This window comes from Pipistrellus kuhlii, unplaced genomic scaffold (genome assembly GCF_014108245.1).
Source record: "Pipistrellus kuhlii isolate mPipKuh1 unplaced genomic scaffold, mPipKuh1.p scaffold_m20_p_2, whole genome shotgun sequence".
Lineage (NCBI taxonomy): Eukaryota > Metazoa > Chordata > Mammalia > Chiroptera > Vespertilionidae > Pipistrellus > Pipistrellus kuhlii.
Window position 1 is genome coordinate 171,390,566 of NW_023425515.1, and position 22,314 is coordinate 171,412,879.

General features: G+C 41.0%; 1 protein-coding gene across 13 annotated transcripts in view; it reads right to left on the minus strand.

Moving 5' to 3' along the window:
- The window catches only part of MACF1 (microtubule actin crosslinking factor 1), a 332,073-nt gene that overhangs the window by 152,929 nt on the left and 156,830 nt on the right, over positions 1-22,314 (minus strand). For 8 of the 13 annotated variants that reach the window (XM_036443784.2, XM_036443786.2, XM_036443780.2 and 5 more), the window contains 17 exons: positions 17,116-17,282; positions 16,210-16,322; positions 16,001-16,107; positions 15,496-15,615; positions 15,251-15,346; positions 13,990-14,117; positions 13,814-13,907; positions 13,458-13,612; positions 12,536-12,812; positions 10,374-10,502; positions 9,347-9,424; positions 8,618-8,779; positions 6,884-6,988; positions 6,205-6,300; positions 4,940-5,065; positions 2,352-2,504; positions 1,162-1,316 (listed from right to left, as the gene is read on the minus strand). In XM_036443784.2, the coding sequence (XP_036299677.1) occupies positions 1,162-1,316; positions 2,352-2,504; positions 4,940-5,065; positions 6,205-6,300; positions 6,884-6,988; positions 8,618-8,779; positions 9,347-9,424; positions 10,374-10,502; positions 12,536-12,812; positions 13,458-13,612; positions 13,814-13,907; positions 13,990-14,117; positions 15,251-15,346; positions 15,496-15,615; positions 16,001-16,107; positions 16,210-16,322; positions 17,116-17,282 (2,261 nt within the window). Of the gene's footprint in view, positions 1-1,161; positions 1,317-2,351; positions 2,505-3,446; positions 3,453-4,939; positions 5,066-6,204; positions 6,301-6,883; positions 6,989-8,617; positions 8,780-9,346; positions 9,425-10,373; positions 10,503-12,535; positions 12,813-13,457; positions 13,613-13,813; positions 13,908-13,989; positions 14,118-15,250; positions 15,347-15,495; positions 15,616-16,000; positions 16,108-16,209; positions 16,323-17,115; positions 17,283-22,314 lie in introns of all 13 variants that reach the window. The other 5 variants (XM_045584819.1, XM_045584817.1, XM_045584818.1 and 2 more) reach the window with 1 other exon arrangement.

The following is a 22,314-nucleotide window of genomic DNA, read 5'->3' on the forward strand; positions in this document are numbered from 1 at the left end:
ACGAAATAATTTACTTATAATTATATTCTATCACCCACTCATTCATTCTCTCCTTCAACAACCACCTACCGCGCACCTACTACGTGCCAGCAATTGTTCTAGTGCTAAGGTTACAGAAATAAACAAAACAGACAAAAACCTCTGCTCTTTTGGAACTTCTAACAGGAGGGGAGAGACAATAAACTAATATATAATCTGTTAGGTTGTATTAAGTGTTATAAAAAAAATTAAGATGAGTAAAGGAGACAGAAAGTGATAGGCAGTGAGTGGGGGTGGGCGGTAAGATGAACTGAATGAAGCGAGGGAGTGAATCACATAAATATTTGAAAACAAGCAGAGGAAGTGAAAGGCGTGAGGCAAGAATATGCTTGTGGTGTTTGAGAAACAGGAAAAAGATTAGGGTGACTGGAGCCGAGCAAGGAGAGCGGCAGAAGACGGATGAGTTTAGAGAGGAAAGACACAACAGGGGTAAATCTCACAACAATCCCCGACAGCACTGTGTGGCTCAGCTATAAGCCATTCAATATAATAACACAAAAATACCAGGTTAAGCAAAAACTATGGCATAACTACATTGGAAGATGGGAAAAGGAGAATTTTATGCAGGTATAGCAAGCTAAATGTTAATATCCTAGAGTAGGAAGTCAATAGATAATTTCTAAAGTTAAAAAAAAAAAATCAGAAAATAGCAGAAAAATAATCACATTATTTATAAATTTGGAATTAAAACTAAAAAAATCTGTTCAAAGAGTTATAGATAACTGACTCTTGGAAACAGAACTCTGGGGTGGAGAGGGTAGTTAGTAGTTTTTATTATAAGTATTTTGGTATACTTCCAACTCTTAAAAATATGTACATATTATTCTAATAAAATAAAAATTAAAGAAGAAAATTAGCTGTCACTACATAAATCAATCTTCTGAAATTAAACTGTTTATAAACAAGAACTTGTATAAAAAAGAACTATCACCAAATATATCTCAATTGAAGATAAGCATTTATTGAAAATCTACTATGTGGCTGGCTTGATATCCTAATAGAGGATCTTTCTCAAAAGGAAATTTAAATTTAATTGCTCTGTTCAAGGAGATCAGTTGAGATCAGTTCTCCCAGGTCAAAGAGCAGAGGTGGCAGTACACAGTGGCAGTTGAGCCAAGTTACCTGCTGGCCATCTCAATGGCATCCTTATTGGGTGGAGGAATGAGGAAGCAGACAGATGGCACCATGGCCTCATTCCCTGTGGGGCTGATCACTTTCCATTTGGTCCTCTGGGAGTTATCTTCCAACACACATTCATCATTCTTGCAAATAGTAATCTGAAAGAGACAGATTTGCAAGTTATTGATAATGGGTAAATAACAAACCATTATTACCTGGCACCTGATCCCAAGGCTACAAAATCAAGAAAAAAACATTTTGGAGATCTGCCATCACTTAGTGAGAGTCCCTGATTCTGACAAAAAGATATAATGTAAAAATACACACCACAGGAGAGGTTGTGGACATCAAACAATTCCAGGAAGCAAGTGTTTATGAAATGCCTGTTACATGTCAAGTAACTCAGTGAATGAAGGGTAGAAAGAGACAGTAGGGCCTCCAAGAGCAATCTTTCAAACATACAACCATTAGAGTGAAAATTAAAAGGGACATGAGTACTCACAACTTTGCTTTTGATACTTCCTCCTCCTCCCTTTCTTTTGCCCCACCCAAATCCCTGAAAATGTTTAAGTAGTTGGATCACCAGTTCTTTCTCTTGGATGATAAGAAACCAATAGTATTACCCCTATTTTATGGACAGAATTGAGACAAAAAAGTACTCAAAAAAATCACTCATTCTTTTGTATAACAAATATTTATGGAGCCTCTATCTACCTGGAAGTATGTGAGGCCACTAGAGGTAAAAATGGAGAAATGTTATGCTGACAAACATGGTCCACATTCCACATGTTCTGGTGGGATATACAGCTACAATACTAAGTGACACATGCAGTTTACTGGGAATGCACAGGAGGGACATGACTGAGTCTCGGCTAGAGAGGTAAAGAAAAATCATTCAGGGGGCCACGTTAAGGAATTCGGACTTTCTACAAAGAAAAGGGAATTGCTGTGGGAGTGAAGCAGGGGAATGACACTTGTTTGTGAGGGCTGGTGGTAGGATAAAGAATGCATTGGGTGGGGGCGGGGTGGTAAGATGAACTGAATGGAATGATCCAAGTGAAAGAACCTTGTTTAAATTCTAAATTTTAAAAACTCTAGTATTTTATCTTTCCTCATTATCATAGCCCTAACCAAAGGCTTCCCTTCTCCCTCCCTTCCCTCTGGAGACAGAAATATCCTTTCCACCTACTTACCTCGATCTGCCGGTAATCACAGATGGCCTTCACAGAAATGGTGCTCTTTAGCACATGGTCGGGACTTCGTGGCTTTAGCTGAACAATTGTTTTTGATCTCCCAACAAGACTGGCAACAGAACTCTTGGACTGTATAAGCTGTTCCTTTTCATCCTACAAAATGAGAAGAACATCAAAAGGACACTGTTGCTACTCAGGGTGACTAAAAAGAAAACTGAGTGCTCCACTCCCTCAGAGAATGTCATTTCTCAGTTAAGTAATCCTTGGTGGAGCCATCTTAGAAACACAAGGATACAGAAAAAAGGAGAGACTGTTTTTGTCTTCTACCAGGTGCTTTTGTACTCAAATTTTGCAGTTTTCTCCCTGTGCCCTTTCAATTAACCAACCATAAAGCAGCATGCAAAATAACAAAACATAAAACAAAAAAGAACGTCTAGCTGCCAAATACAGCTTTAAGTTAGCAAAGGATTTCCCCAAATAAGTTCAGAGAACATAGAAGTTAAAAACAATAACAACTACGTTGTTATTGTTGTTATTATTCAATTTTTCTCTGTTATTATAGAAGCCAGTTCTTGCCTTCTGCTTAAGAGAAGCCAGAATTAAGCTCTTTAAATTTTTAAAAATAATCGTATCTACCACAAATGTTTTACGGTAGTTTCTTAAGTTGAATCAAACTTTCTCCAGAAAGATTTTAGGTCTTCAACCAACAATTAATGCAGTTGGTGAAGGCATCATGACAAATGATTTAGGATTTATCTTTTAGTATCTTGCTGTGTGATAGCCATGTAAATTCGATAGGTTTGAAAGCAGTATCATGCAAAATTAAAACTCCCAAGTCTCTGCAAACCCAGTATTCTTAAAAACTAATGAACCTCTTGTCAACAAAATGGGTAGCAATCTACTGCCAGTTCCATTAAAGTAAAAGATTAACCAGGATGTTTCAAGCCCATTTTGAGGTATAAAAACTCCCCAGAAGAGGGCTTTCTTAGGATGGAAGTAGATGTAATGAGAATAAAGAGTTAATAATGTTAAGAAATGCCATTAAGGAATTAAGAGTATGCAAGTAAAAAAGAAAGAAATGCTTAAATAAACTACCTTTGCCTGTCCCGGGGAGCATGATTGGAAGAAATACAACTTTAACTTATTAGTTAAGAAAGAGGAATGGAATATATCAGGGAGACAGCCACACGGTTTCATACTTGAGAACTGGTCTACCCATGCCATTTTCCTTGCAATAAAGAAGTCAATTTCTGTCTAACCCACAGCCAAACATCTCAAACTCCAGAGACCAAGTGCTCAGCGTGGTAAAAGCTCTGCAAAGAACCAGATGCCAGGACAGATGCTCCCGAACCTGACGGGAAGCTGAGGACAAGCCGAGGAGCAGACCCAGGTGACTCCGTGCCCAGATGCCGCCGCCAACCCGATGCCCTGACCTGGAGAGGAGGGAACAGAGCAGCGGCCCTCGAGAAGAGAAGACACAACAAGCGCAGAGGAGTTACCCTACAACAGGAAGGTACTCTATGGGAAGGAGGAGATAATAGCCAAGGATTATTGTATTCCTCCTTCATACTTGAAGTACCTCCAAGAGAGACATTCTAGAGACAACATCTGAAAATCAGCTTGTTACCCTTCATTCCAAATTAATTAAATTAACAGATTATTTGCCCAGGTAAAACACTGAATGTAAACCCATTCATAGGTTTATAATACCTGCAAATATATTTTTAAAATTAGTCTCACCCACACAAAAAAATGGCACTGTTTTGTGTTATTCTGTTTCTTTTATTCTGTTGAAATGTGACAATTCCCTGACTTCTCATACAGAAAAAGTAATTTTCCTATTACATACTACATATTTCTGTCTTACTGTGAGATGTACCTTGAGCCTTGCCTTGCCAACTCTAAGTAATAATCCATTCAATGAATGCAAGTAGCCCTGCTGCTGATTTACACCAGCACTCCCGAAGGAATAGCTCATTGGAAGAAATAAACGTAAAACTGTTTTTGGATTAAATACTGAATGCAGTAATATTTAAAAAGTAAATATTGCTACATAAATAAACTGACTATTGCATTATATATAAAGATTTAATGTCTTTAATTAAATTCCATTTTCTAGTGCCTCATCATTACCAAAAGAAAATTGCCAAGGAGAAAAAATTTGGTTCAGGTCTTGTTCATTGGGAGTTTTTGTTTAAAAAATTCTCTTCACATGAGAGACTTAAAAAGAATTTGATGTCAATGCCCTTCGACTCTACACCTCATCTTTGGCCTCAACTACAGACTTGAAATAAACAGGAACAATGCAAAGAAAAGCATGATAAACACTAAGTGGCTCAAGGGAAGATGACTAGGCTTTTATTTCAATAACATACCCAAAGGCCTCATATTAGCAACCTCTTTAAGGAAAGAAAGAGAAAAGGAAAAAGAAAGGAAAACGGATTAAGTTCTATTAGAATGTGAGGCAAACGTTATAACAATGACCCACTGCCCTGTAGCTTTCAAGGATATAAACAGCAGCAGTTGAGAGGGTTTACTCTGTTGCTCAGAGTGTGTTTCTGTAATCATCCCACTGATACAACACCCACCATTGAGTCCTGGAGCAAGTCCTCCAGGCGGGATAAGCTGGTATTGTGGTCACAGGAATATTTCCGTTTGATGGAGTCTTGGAGGTTCCTCAAGAATGACTCCAGGTCTCGTGCATCACTGAAGAACTGTGGGGACAGAAGGAAGGGGTGCCTTGTGTTCATTACGTTACAACACCAAGATCTTAACTGAGAAAGAAAGATCCTACTATGCAGAGTTGAGCAAAGCTGATTAGACTCTCCAGAGAGTGACAGTTCATTGCAAAGGCCACGAAAGAATAAACCGGAGGCGTTATATTGTCTCAGCTGGGAACTAGTGCAGGCCAGCACAAAGCCTACTGAACCCCATGGAAAAGTCGGTCTGCTTCACCCTCTCAGAAATCACTGCTCATTCCTCTTGACTTCTGGCTAGTGACAGCACTTGGTTGTGAGGTAGAGTTCACAAAAGCCTAAATGCTGAGTTATCAATGTTTTAATGTAATTACAACATGATCAGGAAGATGATTTAACTTAGGACAAAACCAAACAGAGATAATAGTTTATTTCCTCTGCCCATCCTCACTTGAAAACAAGTAGTATATTTTGCATGCTGTAACAAATTGTAGGGAAAAAATGAGAATCATTGATAGGCTGCCTTCTGCACACCCCCCACTGGGGATCAAGCCGGCAACCCAGGCATGTGCCCTTGACCGAATCAAACCCGGTTGTAGGCACCCAGGACCAGGGCTAGCCACAGCCACAGGGGACCATGGCGGGTGGCTTTGCCTAGGCTGCAGCAGCAGACGCCCAGTACCGCGGGGCGTGGACAGCTTGTTCCTCTCCAGGGCCACAGGTGCAGGCGCAACTGCTGGCACCCGGGACCACCGGGTGGGCAGATTGTTCCTCTCCCGGGCCGCAGCCTGGCTGGTCCCCCTGCCTCTCTTGAGAGCTCATTTGTGCCTAGCTGGTCCCCATGCCATTCTCTCCAGTATTGAATGTCTGACCATTTCCTGTGCAAGGGCATGAGGACATGAGGACATGAGGACGTGAGGACGTGACAACGTGAGGACGTGACGACCACTTCCATATTAGCTCTTTATCAGATAGGATTATTGTATTGCCAAATAAACTGTAAACCTACTTTTGCCCACCCCTGTGTATATGCACAGATCCACAAAATCTCTTGCCAGAATAAAAACAAATATTCTTCTCATCCTCTATAACATACACACACACACACACACAGTTACACATAAGCATGCACACAGAAAAACACAAAGCCCACATACCTGGAAATAAGCAGTATTCTCTTTCACATGCTGCTCGACACACAAGCACAGCTGCTTCATCCACTGCAACTGGGACTGGACAGCGGCACTGTAAGCCTGCAACCACCAAGCACAGACATCAGGGCATGAGATTGACCCAAAATACACGTGCAATGCTCCCGTCCAAGGACAAGGCTGCTAATGATAGAGGATACAGAAGATACATGGAGATACTTGACTGGCAGCCGCTAAATGCTTCCATAAGCAAGAGGCTTATCTTTTGTCCAACATGATTTTGTTAGAAGGCGTTACATAGAAAAGGCCTCTTCCACACTCAGTTACAACTACATGATCTGGACAGCAAAATCCAGGCATAAATAAACCCTCCTGGATTGCTCCACTTCTCTGGGCAAAGGCACCACATCAACAAGAAAGGACCTATCCGGACAGTTATTTGGGAAATCTGTAGTCCAAGCCATTTTCCCCAGGAAGTTAGGATTCAATCTTGTTTCTTGTGGTATTGCCCATAGACCATCAAAACTGTTTGCAGTCTTTGGGGATTGAAATGAAAAGGGAGAAACCCCAAGACAAATGATCCCGGACATTTCCTCCAGTTCCTCCAACAAAGCCTCTGACTTGAGTACTTTTATAAACAATCACCTCTGAGCACGTGGCCCTTACATGTTCTCAAGTCACATACCTCCACAGTCTGCTTGGCTGGGTGGTTCTCAAGCGATAGCAGCTCTGCTGTATCTTGTAGAGATCGAAACACATCCTGTTTTTCCTCCAGTTCCATTGTCAACTCCTGAAAATTGAATTCAAGTTTATGCATTAAGTGCTGTTAAGGGAAGAGTAGCAATAAAAGGCTGTTCCCTGATCTACTTTTAAAAAGCCTGCAACACTGTGGCCAGTGCCAAAAGGAGATGCATGAACAGTACACGCCAAAGGATTTCAGAGAAGAGCAAAAATGCTGGAATTACTGGCAAATGATTCACAAAGGACTTGGGACCCCAGCCAGAGCCGAGTAAGTGGGGCAACACAGGATGAGCACTGGAAGCAGAGAAAGGAAATAGCTTGGCCAGAGTGGCCAGTTCATGTCAGCACCCACCAACACTACACCCAACACCAGTGGATCTGTATCACTGACTGGCTGGCTTTGCTAAGACTATTCCCTTAGACTTGGTGTCCTCCTCTGGTTCGAAATTCTATTCACATTACAGGATCCAGTTTAGATGCCAGCTCTTCTGTGAAGCTGGGTACTGATCCTTAGGATCAGATTTGACTGGTCCTCCTTGATGCTTTCCAAGCACCTTATTTATACTTCTTTCATGGCTTCATTTCCATCCTCATACAGACTGTTTATTGTATTATCATATCTATTATTTCTTCTTTACTTCAGAAGGATCCTCTACCACTTTCTACTCAGGAATAGCTTATATTAAAACACACACACACACACACACACACACTTCTAAATTAATGGAATTGAAGTATCTAAAGTAAGTGTTAGTAAAAATGTTTCCTATTTGCATAGGGTTTATAAAATGTCTATAAATCCTCTGAGATGTAGAAACACTAAAAGTAGCAAAAAATAACCCTACTTACTTATATACATCTTTCACTGAAAAGAATACAAAACATTGTCCCATAGTCCAATGCTGAATTTTCCTTCCCATCTCACAAATAAAGAGATTGATTACGGTCAGTGCTCAGTGGTTGAGCATTGACCCATGAACTAAGAGGTCACCTGTTTGATTTCTGGTCAGTGCACATGCCTGGGTTACGGGCTCCATCCCTAGTAGGAGGCATGCAAGAGGCAGCTAATTGGTGTTTCTCTCTCAATGTTTCTATCTGTCTGTCCCTCTCCCTTCCTCTCTCTCTAAAAATCAATAAAAACTTTTTTTTAATTGAGACCAAAAAATTATTTAATTAGAGAATTCAGCATTTCTGAGAAGCTAAAAGTATACTTCAATTAAACAATACTAAGATTATTAGTTATTAAATCTTACTGAGTCTTTTATAAATCCCTGTGAAGGGGTACTAATAGCCCATTTTACAGAGGTCCAGAGAGATTAAAAAACTTACTCAAAGTCACTGAGCTAGTAAGTGGAGGGATAAGTGAACTTGGGTCTAGTGCACTCTGAAGCCTATAATCTTAACCACAAAGCTATACTGCTTCTGAAATGACTCTACTTGCAGGCTGCTCCATGAACCCAAGACTCTGCTTTTCTCAATGCATTCTAAGGAAACTCATTCCAGGGCTGGATTTCCCTCTCCCCACGGACACTTCTCACATATAAGATGCATTCAGCAGGGTCCCTATTTCTGTCTAGCAGAATGAAAATCCCGGAACCCTAGCTCTCAGCAGGCTAGACCCTCTGTCTCCTTCTGCTGCTGTTACATAAATATGACAGGCATGTTGTGCTAGACTCACTGAGAAGTAATTTTTCTTGGCTGAGATATTAGGATTGTTGTCACTCCAATCATATGCTAGTTCCTCTTCTTCTTTCTCATTCAACCAAATTAACTCAGCTGTAGCTCTGGAAACGAATTTATGTAGGCTTTGAAGATGCCTCATCCGGAAGCTAGAAGTTTCCTAGACAAAGCAAGGATTACAGGTTAAACCACCAGCCTTTCATCTACAGAAGACAGCACACTTGACATCAAAGTGAAGAATAACTCAGGAAATGAATTTTGTCTTGTTTTTTAAACTCTGGGTGCTTCTCCATTGACTTAGATTTAGTACAAGTTTGGCACAGGATTCCAGAACCCTTGTCAATTTTAGCTAAACGTTGGAACTCACCTGGCCTTTTGTGGGGCTCCCTGGATAAAGAATGAACCTGGGCCTGTCATACTCTGAGGAATTTTGAATGACAGGAAGGAAGACTTCAGAGAAAAGTCCCTTCCCTATCAACCTCAAACTTTTAGTTTTGGTGTCTCAAAGCACAAGTAACCACTGCTTTGGGAAAGCAGGAGAGCTCTACATAAAATTTTCTGGGGCAGTGTTTTTGCTCCATTAAGAAAATATTATATACATATGAACAATGGCAAAGTACATGATGTAATTTAATAAATAGAAAGCCAAGACAGCCAACCTAGGGAAAGGAGGTGTTTGGAGGAAACCAGATTCTCCAGGAACAGAACACAGAGTTAGTCAGTTTACCTTCAATTTACAATACTGCGTCTCCAGTTTTCCAAGAGTTTCAACATAACTAGTATGAAAATTCTGAGACATTTTTCCCTGATAAGAAAGGAATGAAACAGAAACACATTAGAGAAAGGATAAATAAACTATACTTATAACATGGTTTCAACTATGTAAACATTATGTCTGCACACAGGTAGAAAGTAGAAGCTTAGATAATAAACCTCTGGGTCAGATTTTACAGCTTGGAGCAGCACTACATGAGGAAAAGTTCAGCAGGGAAAATACAACAGACAGACCACACTGTCTTGTTATACTAGTAATGCTAGAAAGTTTCTTTAAAAAACCTATGCCTAATGATTCCAAAATCATTCAACTTCTTTTTTGAAGGGGAGAGCTGAAGTAAAAAAAAATAAATGGAGCCCAGCTGGTGTGGCTCAATGGTTGAGCATTGACCTCTGAACCAGATATCAATCACAGTTTGATTCTTGGTCAAGTCACATGACTGGATTGCAGCTCAATCCCCAGTGTAGGATGTGCAGGAGGCAACCAATCAAAGATTCTCTCATCATTATCATTGATGTTTCAAGCTCTCCCTTCTTCTCCCTTCCTTTCTGAAATCAATAAAAATACATTTTAAAAAAGAAATTAAAAAATTGAAAGGTAGAATGAGTAAAGAAGAGAGACTGAACCATTTCTCTACACCAGCTCTCTACTGCGGACAGAAGGTGAAGCGGAAAGAGCATGAACTTTTGGAGCAGAGGGTCTGAGCTTAGAAACTGCATCCTCTACTTACCAACACTGACCTCAGCTTTCAGGATCACTTCATTTTGCCAAAAAGAGTTAATAAAAAAAAGTATCTTTCCCACAAGATTATTTGAAAGAGCAAAAGGATATTTCACATGAAAAGGAGTTTGTTGTAAAGTGCTGCCTATGGTTATCATTCCTTGCCAAAGCCCCCTTCTCCTTAGGGACAGCTGCATCGTGCGTACTTCCCCGTTCCCACCCTGCCCACCCTCCCTAATGGATTCTGACTGCCACGCACCTCATACAACCTGGCCTCTTTGACACTGGAGCCCAGCTCTTCCACACTCGTATGAATGTGCTGCTGCGTCTCCAGCTGCAGCTCCACACTAGGCAGGTCACTGCCCCACTCTGCTCGCTCCAGTTTCATCTGAAAAAGAAAAACACATATATAATAACTTACTGCTAAGTTGGCAGAAAAAGAAAATCATCACAATCAACATTTGGACAAGGGGGCTAGAGAGAGGAGACTGGCAAAAGGATCTCTCCATTCTGACCTCTTACAGAAAAATGTGCCATAACCACCCTCCAAGGAGGTAGAGACCAACCCCCACCAGCTACAGCAGCAGAGGCAGGCTTTTGCTGCTGCGTTATGGGAAGATGTTCCTAAATTTACCAACCAGGAAGGTGTTTCCACTGGCTGAAGATGTTTAACTTTATAGTTCAGGCATTTCCCTTTATAGAGTCTCTTCATTTCATAATAAAACAAATATAAGAAAGAAATATCTGAAAATAATAAGCTTTATTCACAGCATTAACTATTGGCCAATAAATTTTAAAACATTAGCTTGTCTTTGAATGTCATTTATTGGTACATGGGGAATATCTCACACAAACAAAAGGGTTAGAAGGATAAGGTAGACAATATTGAACTTGAATCATTATCCTAGAACAGCTGTCACCAACTGATGGTCACTGAGGTCCGAAAGGTAGGCAACCGCTGTTCTAGAATGCATGTAAATAGTGTCCCCTAGGGATGTAAAGTACAGCACAGGAAATATAGCCAATAATATTATAGTAAACTAGAGGCCCGGTGCATGAAATTCATGCACAGGGGAGGGGATGGTGTCCCTCAGCCCAGCTTGTTCCCTCTCCAATATGAGACCCCTTGAGGGTATTAGGCCTAAATGGGCAGTCAGACATCCCTCTCAAAATCCAGGAATGCTGACTCCCAACTGCTCGCCTGCCTGCCTTCCTGATTGCCCCTAACCGCTTCTGCCTGCCAGCCTGCTCACCCCCTAACCACTCCCCTGCTAGCCTGATTACCCCTAACAGCCCTCCCCTGCCGGCCTGGTCACCCCTAACTGCCCTCCCCTGCAGGCTTGATTGCCCCCAACTGCCCTCCCTTTCAGGCCTGGTCCCTCCCAACTGCCCTCCCATGCTGGCCATCTTGTGTCCACATGGGGGAAGCCATCTTCTGTGTTGGAATGATGTTCAATTTGCATATTACTCTTTTATTAGATAGAATAGAGGCCTGGTGCATGGGTGGGGGCCAGTTGGTTTGCCCTGAAGGGAGTCCCAGATCATGGTGGGGGTTCCCTTGGGGCATGGGATGGCCTAGGTGAGGGGCCTGTGGTAGTTTGCAGGCTGGCCACAACCCCCAACAACCCAAGTGGAGGCCCTGGTATCTGGGATTTATTTATCTTCTATAATTGAAACTTTGTAGCCTTGAGCAGAGGCCTGGGCTGGCCAAGGTGTTCAGGAAGCTTGGCTTCCTCCATTGCTGGGGAAACCCAAGCTTCCTGTTTGCTCCTTGGCTATAGCCATCTTGATTGGGTTAATTTGCATACTCGCTCCTGATTGGCTGATGAGTGTGGCTTGTAGATGTAGAGGATGTATGGTCAATTTGCATACTACTCTTTTATTAGATAGTATGCGTATTGTGTCAGATGGATACTAGACTTATTGGGGTGATCACTTCATAAATTGTATATAAATGCCTACTCACTATGTTGTACACCTGAAACTAATACTATAATATTATGTCAACTGTAATTGAAAAATAGTTTTCTTTTAAAGCGCCCCTTAGAATTGTGAAACAAAGAAGCCTTGCTTAAACGTAAAATTTATGGCCAAACACAAAAAGTGAAGAATAAGCTTCTCTGCCAATGAGGAAATTTTAGAAACAATAACTGAGATTTATAAACTCTGCAACTTCTCCCACAATCTCCCACTTGTAGCACAGTTAGCTGAAGGGAACAAATTCTCTAATGGCTTTAAGTTAGAAAGGTCTATGCTATTCAGTGTGGAATTTTGAGGATGTGAGCTGATCCAATCTATTTAAAATTTAAGAAAACAGGGGTCTGAGTCCTAGGCAGCATCAATAATTAAGGGACACAGAGCAACATGGTCCTCTTAGGTAAGTTGCTGTGCACTGTACAAGCATTTGCAATATTCACCCACCTGCATTTCTTCTACCCAAGACAGTAGCTCATACACAAATCGGAGATTGCCTTCATCTTCAGAGGACGAGATAGACACAAGTTCAGCCCGAGTCATGGGCTTTCGGAACCAGGAGGTAGAAGAAGAATGGGTTCCCTTGGTCAGGGGTTCTGCCTTCAGATGAGTAGTGGTTAACGTGGAGGGTGGAACCAATTCAAGTGAAGTGAAGTGGCCCTTCCGATACAAGTTTGTGCACTCTAGGCGCAAGGTGACCAGCTCGTCCTGCAGACGCATAACCCTGAAATGTCAGAAGAGAAAGGAGGAGGAGACTTACATTTGTAATGTCCTTTTTAAAATAAAATCTTCCCTATCCATTTGACAAGGATGAGGAGATCAGGAAAGAGAAAGTTTTATATGAATGGAAAGTGATATTATTAACATCTTCATTGTACAGAGCTGGCAGAGAGGCAAATATCAAATTACAGTGTTAACTAAGGGAAGCAAATAGCTGTGTATAGCTTGAAGGGGGTATAACAAAATAAACAACAGGTTAGGGGTCCAAAGATGTAAGTCTTAGCCTTGGCTCTGTATAAGCCGTGTGTCGTGGGTGATCTTCATCCCCTTTGTGGGTCTTGGTTTCCCCCTCTACAAAGTGACGTATCAGATCCCCAGCATTCTAAACCAGACCTGCTACCCACCACTGCAGGCCACTCTGAAGTATGTGGGGTGCTATAAGATACCACAATGATCAGGAAACCCTAAACTTACTTAGTGGGCAGGGCCTGCAATAAGGGGAAATTGTCCTCCATCATGAGAATTTCCCAGCCAAAATACCTGTAGTATTCCTGAACTCTAAGGTCAAGTCACAAAATTCAATACCTGACTCTTGAGCCATGAGCCTCAGCAGTAAGCAAACTTCCTATATGAGTTCCATGTTCCTCACCTAAAAGCCAGTTCTTCTAGCTGGTAATAGTTCTCATCCCGGAGGATCTGGAGATCCACTTGCAGCTGCCTGATGAGACCTTCGCATTCCTGAATGTACATGATGACGTCCGACTCGCACTGCACTGGTTGTCCTGACTCCAGGTGAGCAGCGTCCTGAGGGAGAAAGGGAGAGTAAGAGTGGGAACACGCCCACTGCTCCCACCCACTAGGACCAGGGCGCCAAGGGGCCACTGAAATTCCAAGAGTAAGGAAGTAGCACAGCTGGATGCCTCAAATGTTAACTTCAACTACTGGAACCCAAGGTGAGAAGTGAAAAATGTGACACAAGAAGTGAGACAAAACAGTCAGACTTACAGCCTGCAGTGTATTCTTAGCTAGTGTCAGTTTTTCTTCACAGTTCAAAGCACCATTCTGGATTTTGTTTGCAATTTGCAGCAGCAATTCCAGCCTAAAATAAGATCAAAACCACAGTGAAGGGTAGGACCCAAAGCAGCCCAGTAATGTCAGATCCACTCCAGGCCAGGACTCACCTCTCCACGGCTGGCCGAAGTGATTTCTCTCGCTCTAGCATCTCGATGATGAGCTTTCCCCACTCTTCTTCTACATCATTAGGGTGATATCCTTGAGGCAGTTTAATTCGGCCAAATTCAATCCACACCTAAAAAAACCCAGAGATCCTTTTAGTCCAAAGCACAGCCATGCCCCAGGCCCTGGTTTTAATTTATTCTTTGCCATCACTTCTTGCTTCTTTACCCAGCCAATTAACAGTTTTTCCACTGTCTAATAAGAGATCACATAGGAATATTTAGCAGTACCCCTCCTTGCGGTGAGAGCAAAATAATCACCTCTAAATGCAGGGACTCCTACTCTAAAGCTTTCCATTCCTGATACATGTTATGTAACTCCTCCTGTCCTCTCAATAACCCCCATTCAAATGCTCATCTCTATAGCTCCAAATTCTCTAGGAATAAAAATGTGAGTGGAAGTCTCTTTTCTTTCCATCTTAGGGAAGATTTAGTTTCTCTGAGAAATGAGAAAACTCACACAGCCAAAACCAGTTTGGCTCAGTGGATAGAGCATCGGCCTGCGGACTGAAAGGTCCTGGGTTCGATTCTGGTCAAGGGCATGTACCTTGGTTGTGGGCACATCCCCAGTAGGGGGTGTGCAAAAGGCAGCTGATCAATGATTCTCTCTCATTGATGTTTCTAACTCTCTATCACTCTTCCTCTCTGTAAAAAAATCAATAAAATATATATTTTTTAAAAACCCTCTAAATTTCTGAATAAATGCATGTTACTTTTAAAAATATATTTTTTGTTTTGTTTTTTGTTTGTTTTGTTTTCTTTTTAGGGGGGATGGAAGAAGAGAGAGGGAGGGTGGAAGGGAGGGAGGGAGGGAGGGAAAGAGACATTGATGTGAGAGTGAAACATCCAGCAGCTGCTTCTTGCACAACCTCTTATCAGGTATGGAGCCCACAGCACAGGCATGTGCACTGACTGGGAATTGAACCAGCAACCTTTAGATGCATAGCACATGACCAATAAACTGAGTCACATAGCCAGTGCTACATGTATCTCGCTTTTCAATAGGCCCTTTAGAAAATGTAGTTGGTTTCTACTGTCCCTTCCCACAAATTTTCAAGACCAGCTGAGAGTGATGCCAGATTTGTCACCCTAGCATACTGCTGTTTATGCAGCCTGGGAAGAAGATGCAGGAAGTCTAACAAAGAAACAACAAAAGAGCAAACCAGCAACCCCCAAGTCTCAGCAAAGAAAGGATAAGCTTCCTTACCTCCAATAACTTATACAATTCCTCAATTCTTGCCTTTTCTCTCTCCTTGGCCAGAATTTCTGTTTCTTTGAAGTGTATATACTGGTTATAAAGTGCCTACAAAATTAAAATGTGGTGAATAAATAGATACAAACAATATGGCCCAAATTTTGGTACCACCTCACCCAGAAACAAGCAGCAACAGCTCCGAGAATTATTCCTCAGAATTAATTTATAAAAAAATCAATGCAAGTCCATAATTTTACCTTTAGTTCAACAGGGTTCTGGGGGAAAGATTTATCTGACATCAATATTGTATGCTGTTTGATCCAGGGAATGAGGGAGTCCACTCGACTTTGGTATTCTTGCCACCTGGAGTCTACTTCCTAATGTCAAAGGGTAAATACCACACATTTTCATTCTGATTAGCAGTATGAAAAACAAATACATCAGAAAGTAGCTCAGGCCATCCCAAACCACATAAAAGCCTTTTCCTGTTCAGTGTAACACTCAGAGTCCCAGTTTCAAAGCTCCTCAAGGGCTCCCAAGATGGGATTCAATTTCCTGACACCTAGAATAGTCTAGGCTAGATGCTACAAAATTAGTGACAGACTCACTCCCAGGGACCAAGGACAATGACCGTGTATGAATACGGTGTAGATTCACTTTGCTCTGTCTAAAAATGCTCTGTATACCGTGAGAAATATGGTTGAGTCAATACATTCTACCCAAACAAACCAAAGTCAAAAATTATTTTAAGTGTTCTTTTACCGTAGCACTGATCCCTTCTCCACCCTCAGGGACTTTAGGGAAGGCATCATAAATCGAAGACACATAAGTGATTACAGACTTTTCATCTGGAGATGGCACATCCACATCTGAGAGGAAGGGTAAGAAATGTCTGAGTCAGAACAAACGAACCCGCCAGGAGAAGGAACAGTAAATATTGCCAAACATCCTTAACTGGGGTCCACTCTCACCTTCGGCATCCAGTAGCCGGGTGACGCCCAGTCTTTCTGCCACTTCGAAAGCCTGCTCCAGGTTCTCGCGGTTACTCTGGATCTGTACCCTCTCCATGTCCACCAGATCAGGCCTGTGAAAGTCACCAACACACATGGAAAGTCTCTGTCTACACGCCACACGTGAGTCCACACAAAGAATGTGGGTAGCCACTTCCTTACTCTTAAAAGTGCCTAGTACTAATTCCATTCTCAACTGCACTCCAGGAGCCCCGTACTCCCTGATTCAAAACGTACGCAGCAGGAGCCCTGTTGTATTTCATGGGAAAGGTATCATAAGCTACTACAGAGTGAAAATTGGGCGGCATGTTTATGACCACTAAAAGTGTATTAATTTTTATTTTTGTCATTCAAAAATTCCTGTCTTCCTCGCAAATCTCATTCCAGCCACATGCTCTTCCTCAGCTCTCTAAGCAAGCCTCTATATCAGGCCCTCTGTACTCACTACTTCCTCCAACTGAAACACTCTGCCCCCTAGAGGCCTGCATAACTCACGCCCTCATGGCTCTGCTCCAACATCCTCATCAGAGAGACCATCTCTGACCCTCTGTGCAAAATACCACAACCCCCATCTGTCACTCTCTATCCCTCCATTGCACTTACCACTGTAGGACAGCAAACATGTATTTGTATGTTGCCTAATAAACAAATAACCTCCATGAAAGCAAGAACTTCTGCTGTTTTGTTCACTGTTATTTGTGTCCAGTGCCTAGAACACTAGGAATTCAGTACACATTCCTCTTTTAAGTGAATACAATGAATCAGATTCTTGATTCTTGGTTGAGGGGGAAAGTGACATAATCATTAATTACAAACAAGAGATGAGAAGAAGCCCCTCCAGGCATACTGAAATTCTACTGCACCTACCTGTATCGGTGAATAAGTGCGTTGAACATCTTCCCGTCACTCCAGCAGGAGGAAAAGTTGGTGCACTTGATTCCTGTGTAACCAGCTGTCACCTTCTGGGTCCATAGGAGCAGCTTCTCCTTGGCTGACATGTCCCCGGACTCTCCACTAATGTAGATGTCAGAGATCTGCCAAAGATAGGACATGGAGTAACCTCTCTTCAGACACACGGCTGTTAGAAGGAGGTGTGGGCAGGGAAGGCATGGTCTCTCAGACATCCCACATCCCCATTAGGTGCAGCAGGGAGTAACCTGCTACTGTTTCAATGACTAGGTCACCACCCCTCACCAGTGACCTATCCCAGTATTTGACTGTAGCCACTCTCTATGGTCAGTACAGGGACAATCGACAACAGGCACTTTTGAGACTATGAATACTAACTTTATAAACTCAACTCATAATAGGTTAAACATCAGCAGAAGATACTTTAAAATTTGGCGGGGGGGGGGGGGGGCACAAAAAACACCAGGGCTAGAAACTTTTACTAATACTTTATTGAGTGAGTATGAAAGAAAGCTGCAGGCTTCTCTTCCTAAGATGTCCAGAGAAAGGCTATGAGAATGAAAGAATGTGGGTAGCCGGCATGGAGTCCTGAAAGGGGAAATCAGTAAGTATTGCCTCTAAGATTTTGATAGTAAAATGGTGGCCTACCCAGCACATTCTAAGATTTTTGTCCCTTAATAGATACTTTTCAATCAGGCTGCCAAACTTTGACAATGCCAGTTGATAAATTCATCCTACAAATCCATCCTCCACCCACCGCCTCCTTGCTCTGACTCCATATTCATCTGACTTCCTTCAGATTATTATGTCTTTCCCATATAATATCCTAAAGCAACAAAATGCAAAGTAGCCATTTCAAATACTGTATAACTGGGCAGTTAAATTCTTTTTTTGTTTTGTTAATCCTCACCCAAGGATACTTTTCAATAATTTTTTATTCTTATTATAAAGTAATTAAGTGGCATAAATCAATCTCTAACAAGTATTATTGCACTATAAGTCTTCCCCTAAAACTCTATCAACTCCAAGTACCGTGGGTGAGGGGCAGCTACAGGATTGCAAAGCTGAGGACCCAACAATAATGGATAGTAGCACCCAAGCCATCATCCTGTAAGTCCGGTGAAAACAGCCCCTCCCTGGTGCCAATTCTACTCCAGTTCTCCCTCACATTTCGAGCTACTGTTTCAATGACTAGGTCACCCCTCACCAGTGACCTATCCCAGAACTTCCACTATAGCCACTTCACATACATATTAAGGCAACACATTGTTGGGCACAGGAAATAGATTTGTTGAAGTTAAAAGGGGTAGAACTTGAATAAACAAAATGAGTTTTTGTGTTTTTTTACTCAAAAAAGAAATTTCAGTTAATTGACATTGCATGACTGTATGTCCAGTACAACCACAGTCAGTCTCTCTGACGGCATTACCTATCTGCCAATCACAGTATCTTTGTATATTGCACTGAAAATAGTTCAATGAACAGCTTTACTTGGGATTTTCTACAAAACTTTAATGAGACAGGGAAGTGTTTGGGTCCCTGGAGGGTTGGATTAAGGCTCTTCCTAGACTGTGAGCTGAATGAGAGAAATGGGATTATTGTCACAGCCATCTCAGGAATTAAATCTGGCGTTTGTCCCTCTTCATTTAATACTCACACATGGTGTGCACAGTGCTGTCCTTTGGAATACACAGAAGCTTTTACCTTAATCTGCCAAATGCAGAAACCAGCTTCCATGTCGGGGAGCTCTCTCCCTCCTCTGGTTTTAAAAGGCAGCCTTCCGCAGGGAGAGCAGCCTCGCTGCCACTCCAGAGACCATGCATGCCTACCGTGTGAAGGCCGGATTCATTCCTTTTCCGAAACATACCTAGTAACATCATTAGTTCTTAATAATTTGACAAGTATTTACTAAACAACTCATCTGTGCTTAACACAATTCCAGGCACCACAAAGAACAAAAAAAAGCGTAACACCATTTATTTATTCTGCTGTTATTTCTCGAGCAATCAACAACTATGTTCAAGGAGCTGTGTTTAAGTTCTTGGTATCTCAAGATAAAAGCACAAGCATGAGCTTCAAGTTCAAGCCATTTAGTAGAGGAGACAATAGAGAGATAAGCAAGTGACCCAACTAGCAATTCCAAGGAACTTCTCTGAGACAACAACATCTATGCAGGAGTTTTAAGATATAAGTAGACGTTAGCCAGGTAAAAAGGGGGGCAGGGCTCTGCAAGTTCTAAGTCATGCCGTATCTGGCTGAAATAAGGCAGTCCCCAAACTTTCCCAAATGGTAACAGGTGAATGGAAGAAAAGGATGGAAGAAGGGAAACTTTGTGGCTCTCCTGAATACATTTACTGATTAAAATTTATTTACACATACAATTGTTTAAAATTAAGTGATATAGCTAATACATTAATTTTTTTCTTGTTTTAATATTCATTTTTATTGATTTGAGAGGAAGGGTGAGGGAGAGATAGAAACATCAATGATGAGAGAGAATCACTGATTGGCTGCCTCCTGCATGCCCCTACTGGGATGGAGCCCACAACCCGGGGAAGTGTCCTTGACTGGAATCAAACTCGTGTCCTTGACTGGAATCAAACCCAGAACCCTTCAGTCCACAGGCCGCCGCTCTATCCACTGAGCCAAACCAGCTAGGGCTGTAATGCATTAGTTTAATGCTTTTTCACTTTTACATTTCATAAAACTATGTTATTCAAACTCTGCATCTTTGACATCAATGTCTTTCCCACCAATAAATCTACTTAACAAAATAAAACTGTTGTTTGAACATTCTAGAAAACATCTTCTACATTTCTAAGATTTCAGAGATACACCACTTTTTAAATCCATGCAGTCACTGGAAATTTCACTCCCAGCCACAAGAATTCAGTTGCATAATACTGGATTAGTTTTGGTTTCATTCATTCTATTGGTGCTTACTTATGATTTCTGTAATGTGACCACTTGTTGTCTGAGGGTGTTTTATAAATATCTGAGTAATTTTTTTAAGTTTTTAATGTGATTACTACTTATATATAATTATCTTTAACCCCTCAAATTAGGAGGTTAAATTCCCAAGAACAGCAACTAAAACTTTCTTAAATTTTTGGTCTCTCCTTTTTGTTTAATCAATTATATCAATTGATCTCTATAAAAATTTATATACTAGTAAATTGAACTAGTAGATGGTGATCCAAATTCATTCATCCTTTTCCATGAAATGACTATGATTTCACTGACTGACAATTGTATTTGACTTTATAAAGAGAATCTCTTTTTTTCTGAGGGCTAATTTCCAGAGGGAAAAAAAGTCTTACCTTATTTTTAGTCATATGTGGTAGATTACATGAAAAAGTTACATATTGTTTAAGATCCAAAAGATCAACAATAATATAGCATATGATGTTATCCAAAAGAGGATCTTAGCAGAATGGATACTAAGTATGGATTGAAGTGATAAAAAAATATTTCTTAAAGAAGTATGATTTCAACTCATACTTGAAGGATATTATAGAACAGAGGAAGAGAAAGAGGAAATGAATTCTAGGCAGAAAGTGGATACAAAGATTGGAAGTTGAAATAAGTTAAAACAGGAATAGTAGATGATTAAGGGGTTGACCTGTTAAGAAGGTACACATTGGCAACTGATGTAGGAGAAAAGATTAGATAGAGGATGAGGTAGTAGGTGTGGTTGGAACACCTGGCTGAAGGGTTTGTATTGTGGATAAGCCCATATATATAACTCTCAGGGGCTGAGACTAGGTGTAATGAACAGATACTTGATTCTCATGTCCTGAAGTTTCTAGCTGACCTCATCCCATAACAGAGAAGGCACCAGACTTTAAAAACTTTCACTTGAGAGCAGAAGAGGGTACAGAACAGTAATTCATGAAAAATGCCTGGATAGAGGTATCTAATGACAGCTATGTTTAACCAACATCAGACTCAGATAAGGTGGAGGGTCAGTATTCCAATCTTGAAGCTCCCTCTAGGGAATATAATAACTAGAATGGAAATCCTAGGTCACAGAATATGGATAGTTTTCAATTCTACTAAATGTAATTCCCACAAAGTATATACCATATTTATACTCATTTTACAAATGAGGAAATTATATCACAGAAGTAACCTGCTCCAAGGTATAGTGCTAGTGAGTAGTAGAGCAAAAATCACAACTTAGCTCCACACTCGTAACCACTACTCCTACACTACACTTCCTGTATTCTAGATATTCTTTTTTTTTTTTTTTTTTTTTTGGTATATGCAGTATTCTTAACTTTCCATTTGGAATGAAAAATTAAAAATGCATACAAAAAGAGACAGACTGTACCCATAACCCAGTTTCAGCCATTATCAACTCATACTTATCCTGTTTCATCTATACTCTACCCACTTCATCCATCCTCTATTATTATGAAGCAAATTCCAAATAGATCATTTCTTCCATAAACACTTCAGTATGTATTTCTAAAAGATAAGCACTCTTTTTAATACAATCATACCACCATTGTTATACCTACAAAATGATTATTCCTTTTAAGTAAAAAATTTTTAAAAAGAAAAAAATCCTTTTTTAAATAAAACTCTTAACTATAATTTTAACTGCTACATTCCTACAATAGTATCTAGTTAATTTTGCTCTCTTCTTGCAATACAAAATCAGTATTAGTAAAAGAACTTTCCCTATAACTAAGGAGATCTCAGAAAGGGATACTTAAAAACTGAAAGAATGAGCCCAGAAAATAATATACCAACCGATCTCTTCCTCAGCATTACCAGCCCCCAGTTATAGATGTCACTATCACCCGAGATTGTAGGATCTATAGGGTGTGTGACAAGGACACTGGAATAGAGCCAAATTCTTTATTCAATAGAACCCACTAACAGTGTGGGCAGGAACTTGGCAGTGGGAGCCAAGATAGGGAGGAGGATGGGATTTTCAACAATTTTCCTTGTTCCAAAAAGCCAGGTATTGTGGATATTGATGGAGTAGGGAGTTCTCCTGAGAGAAGGAATGGGCCAGAGAAGGCCTCGGTCTGACATCAAAGTGCAATGTTGTTAACCCACTCTTATCCAGCTCTAAATCCTCATCTACTTGTCACTCTGAAACCATTCTTTCCAGCTGACCCCTGCCATCCTGCTTCTGTGTTAACT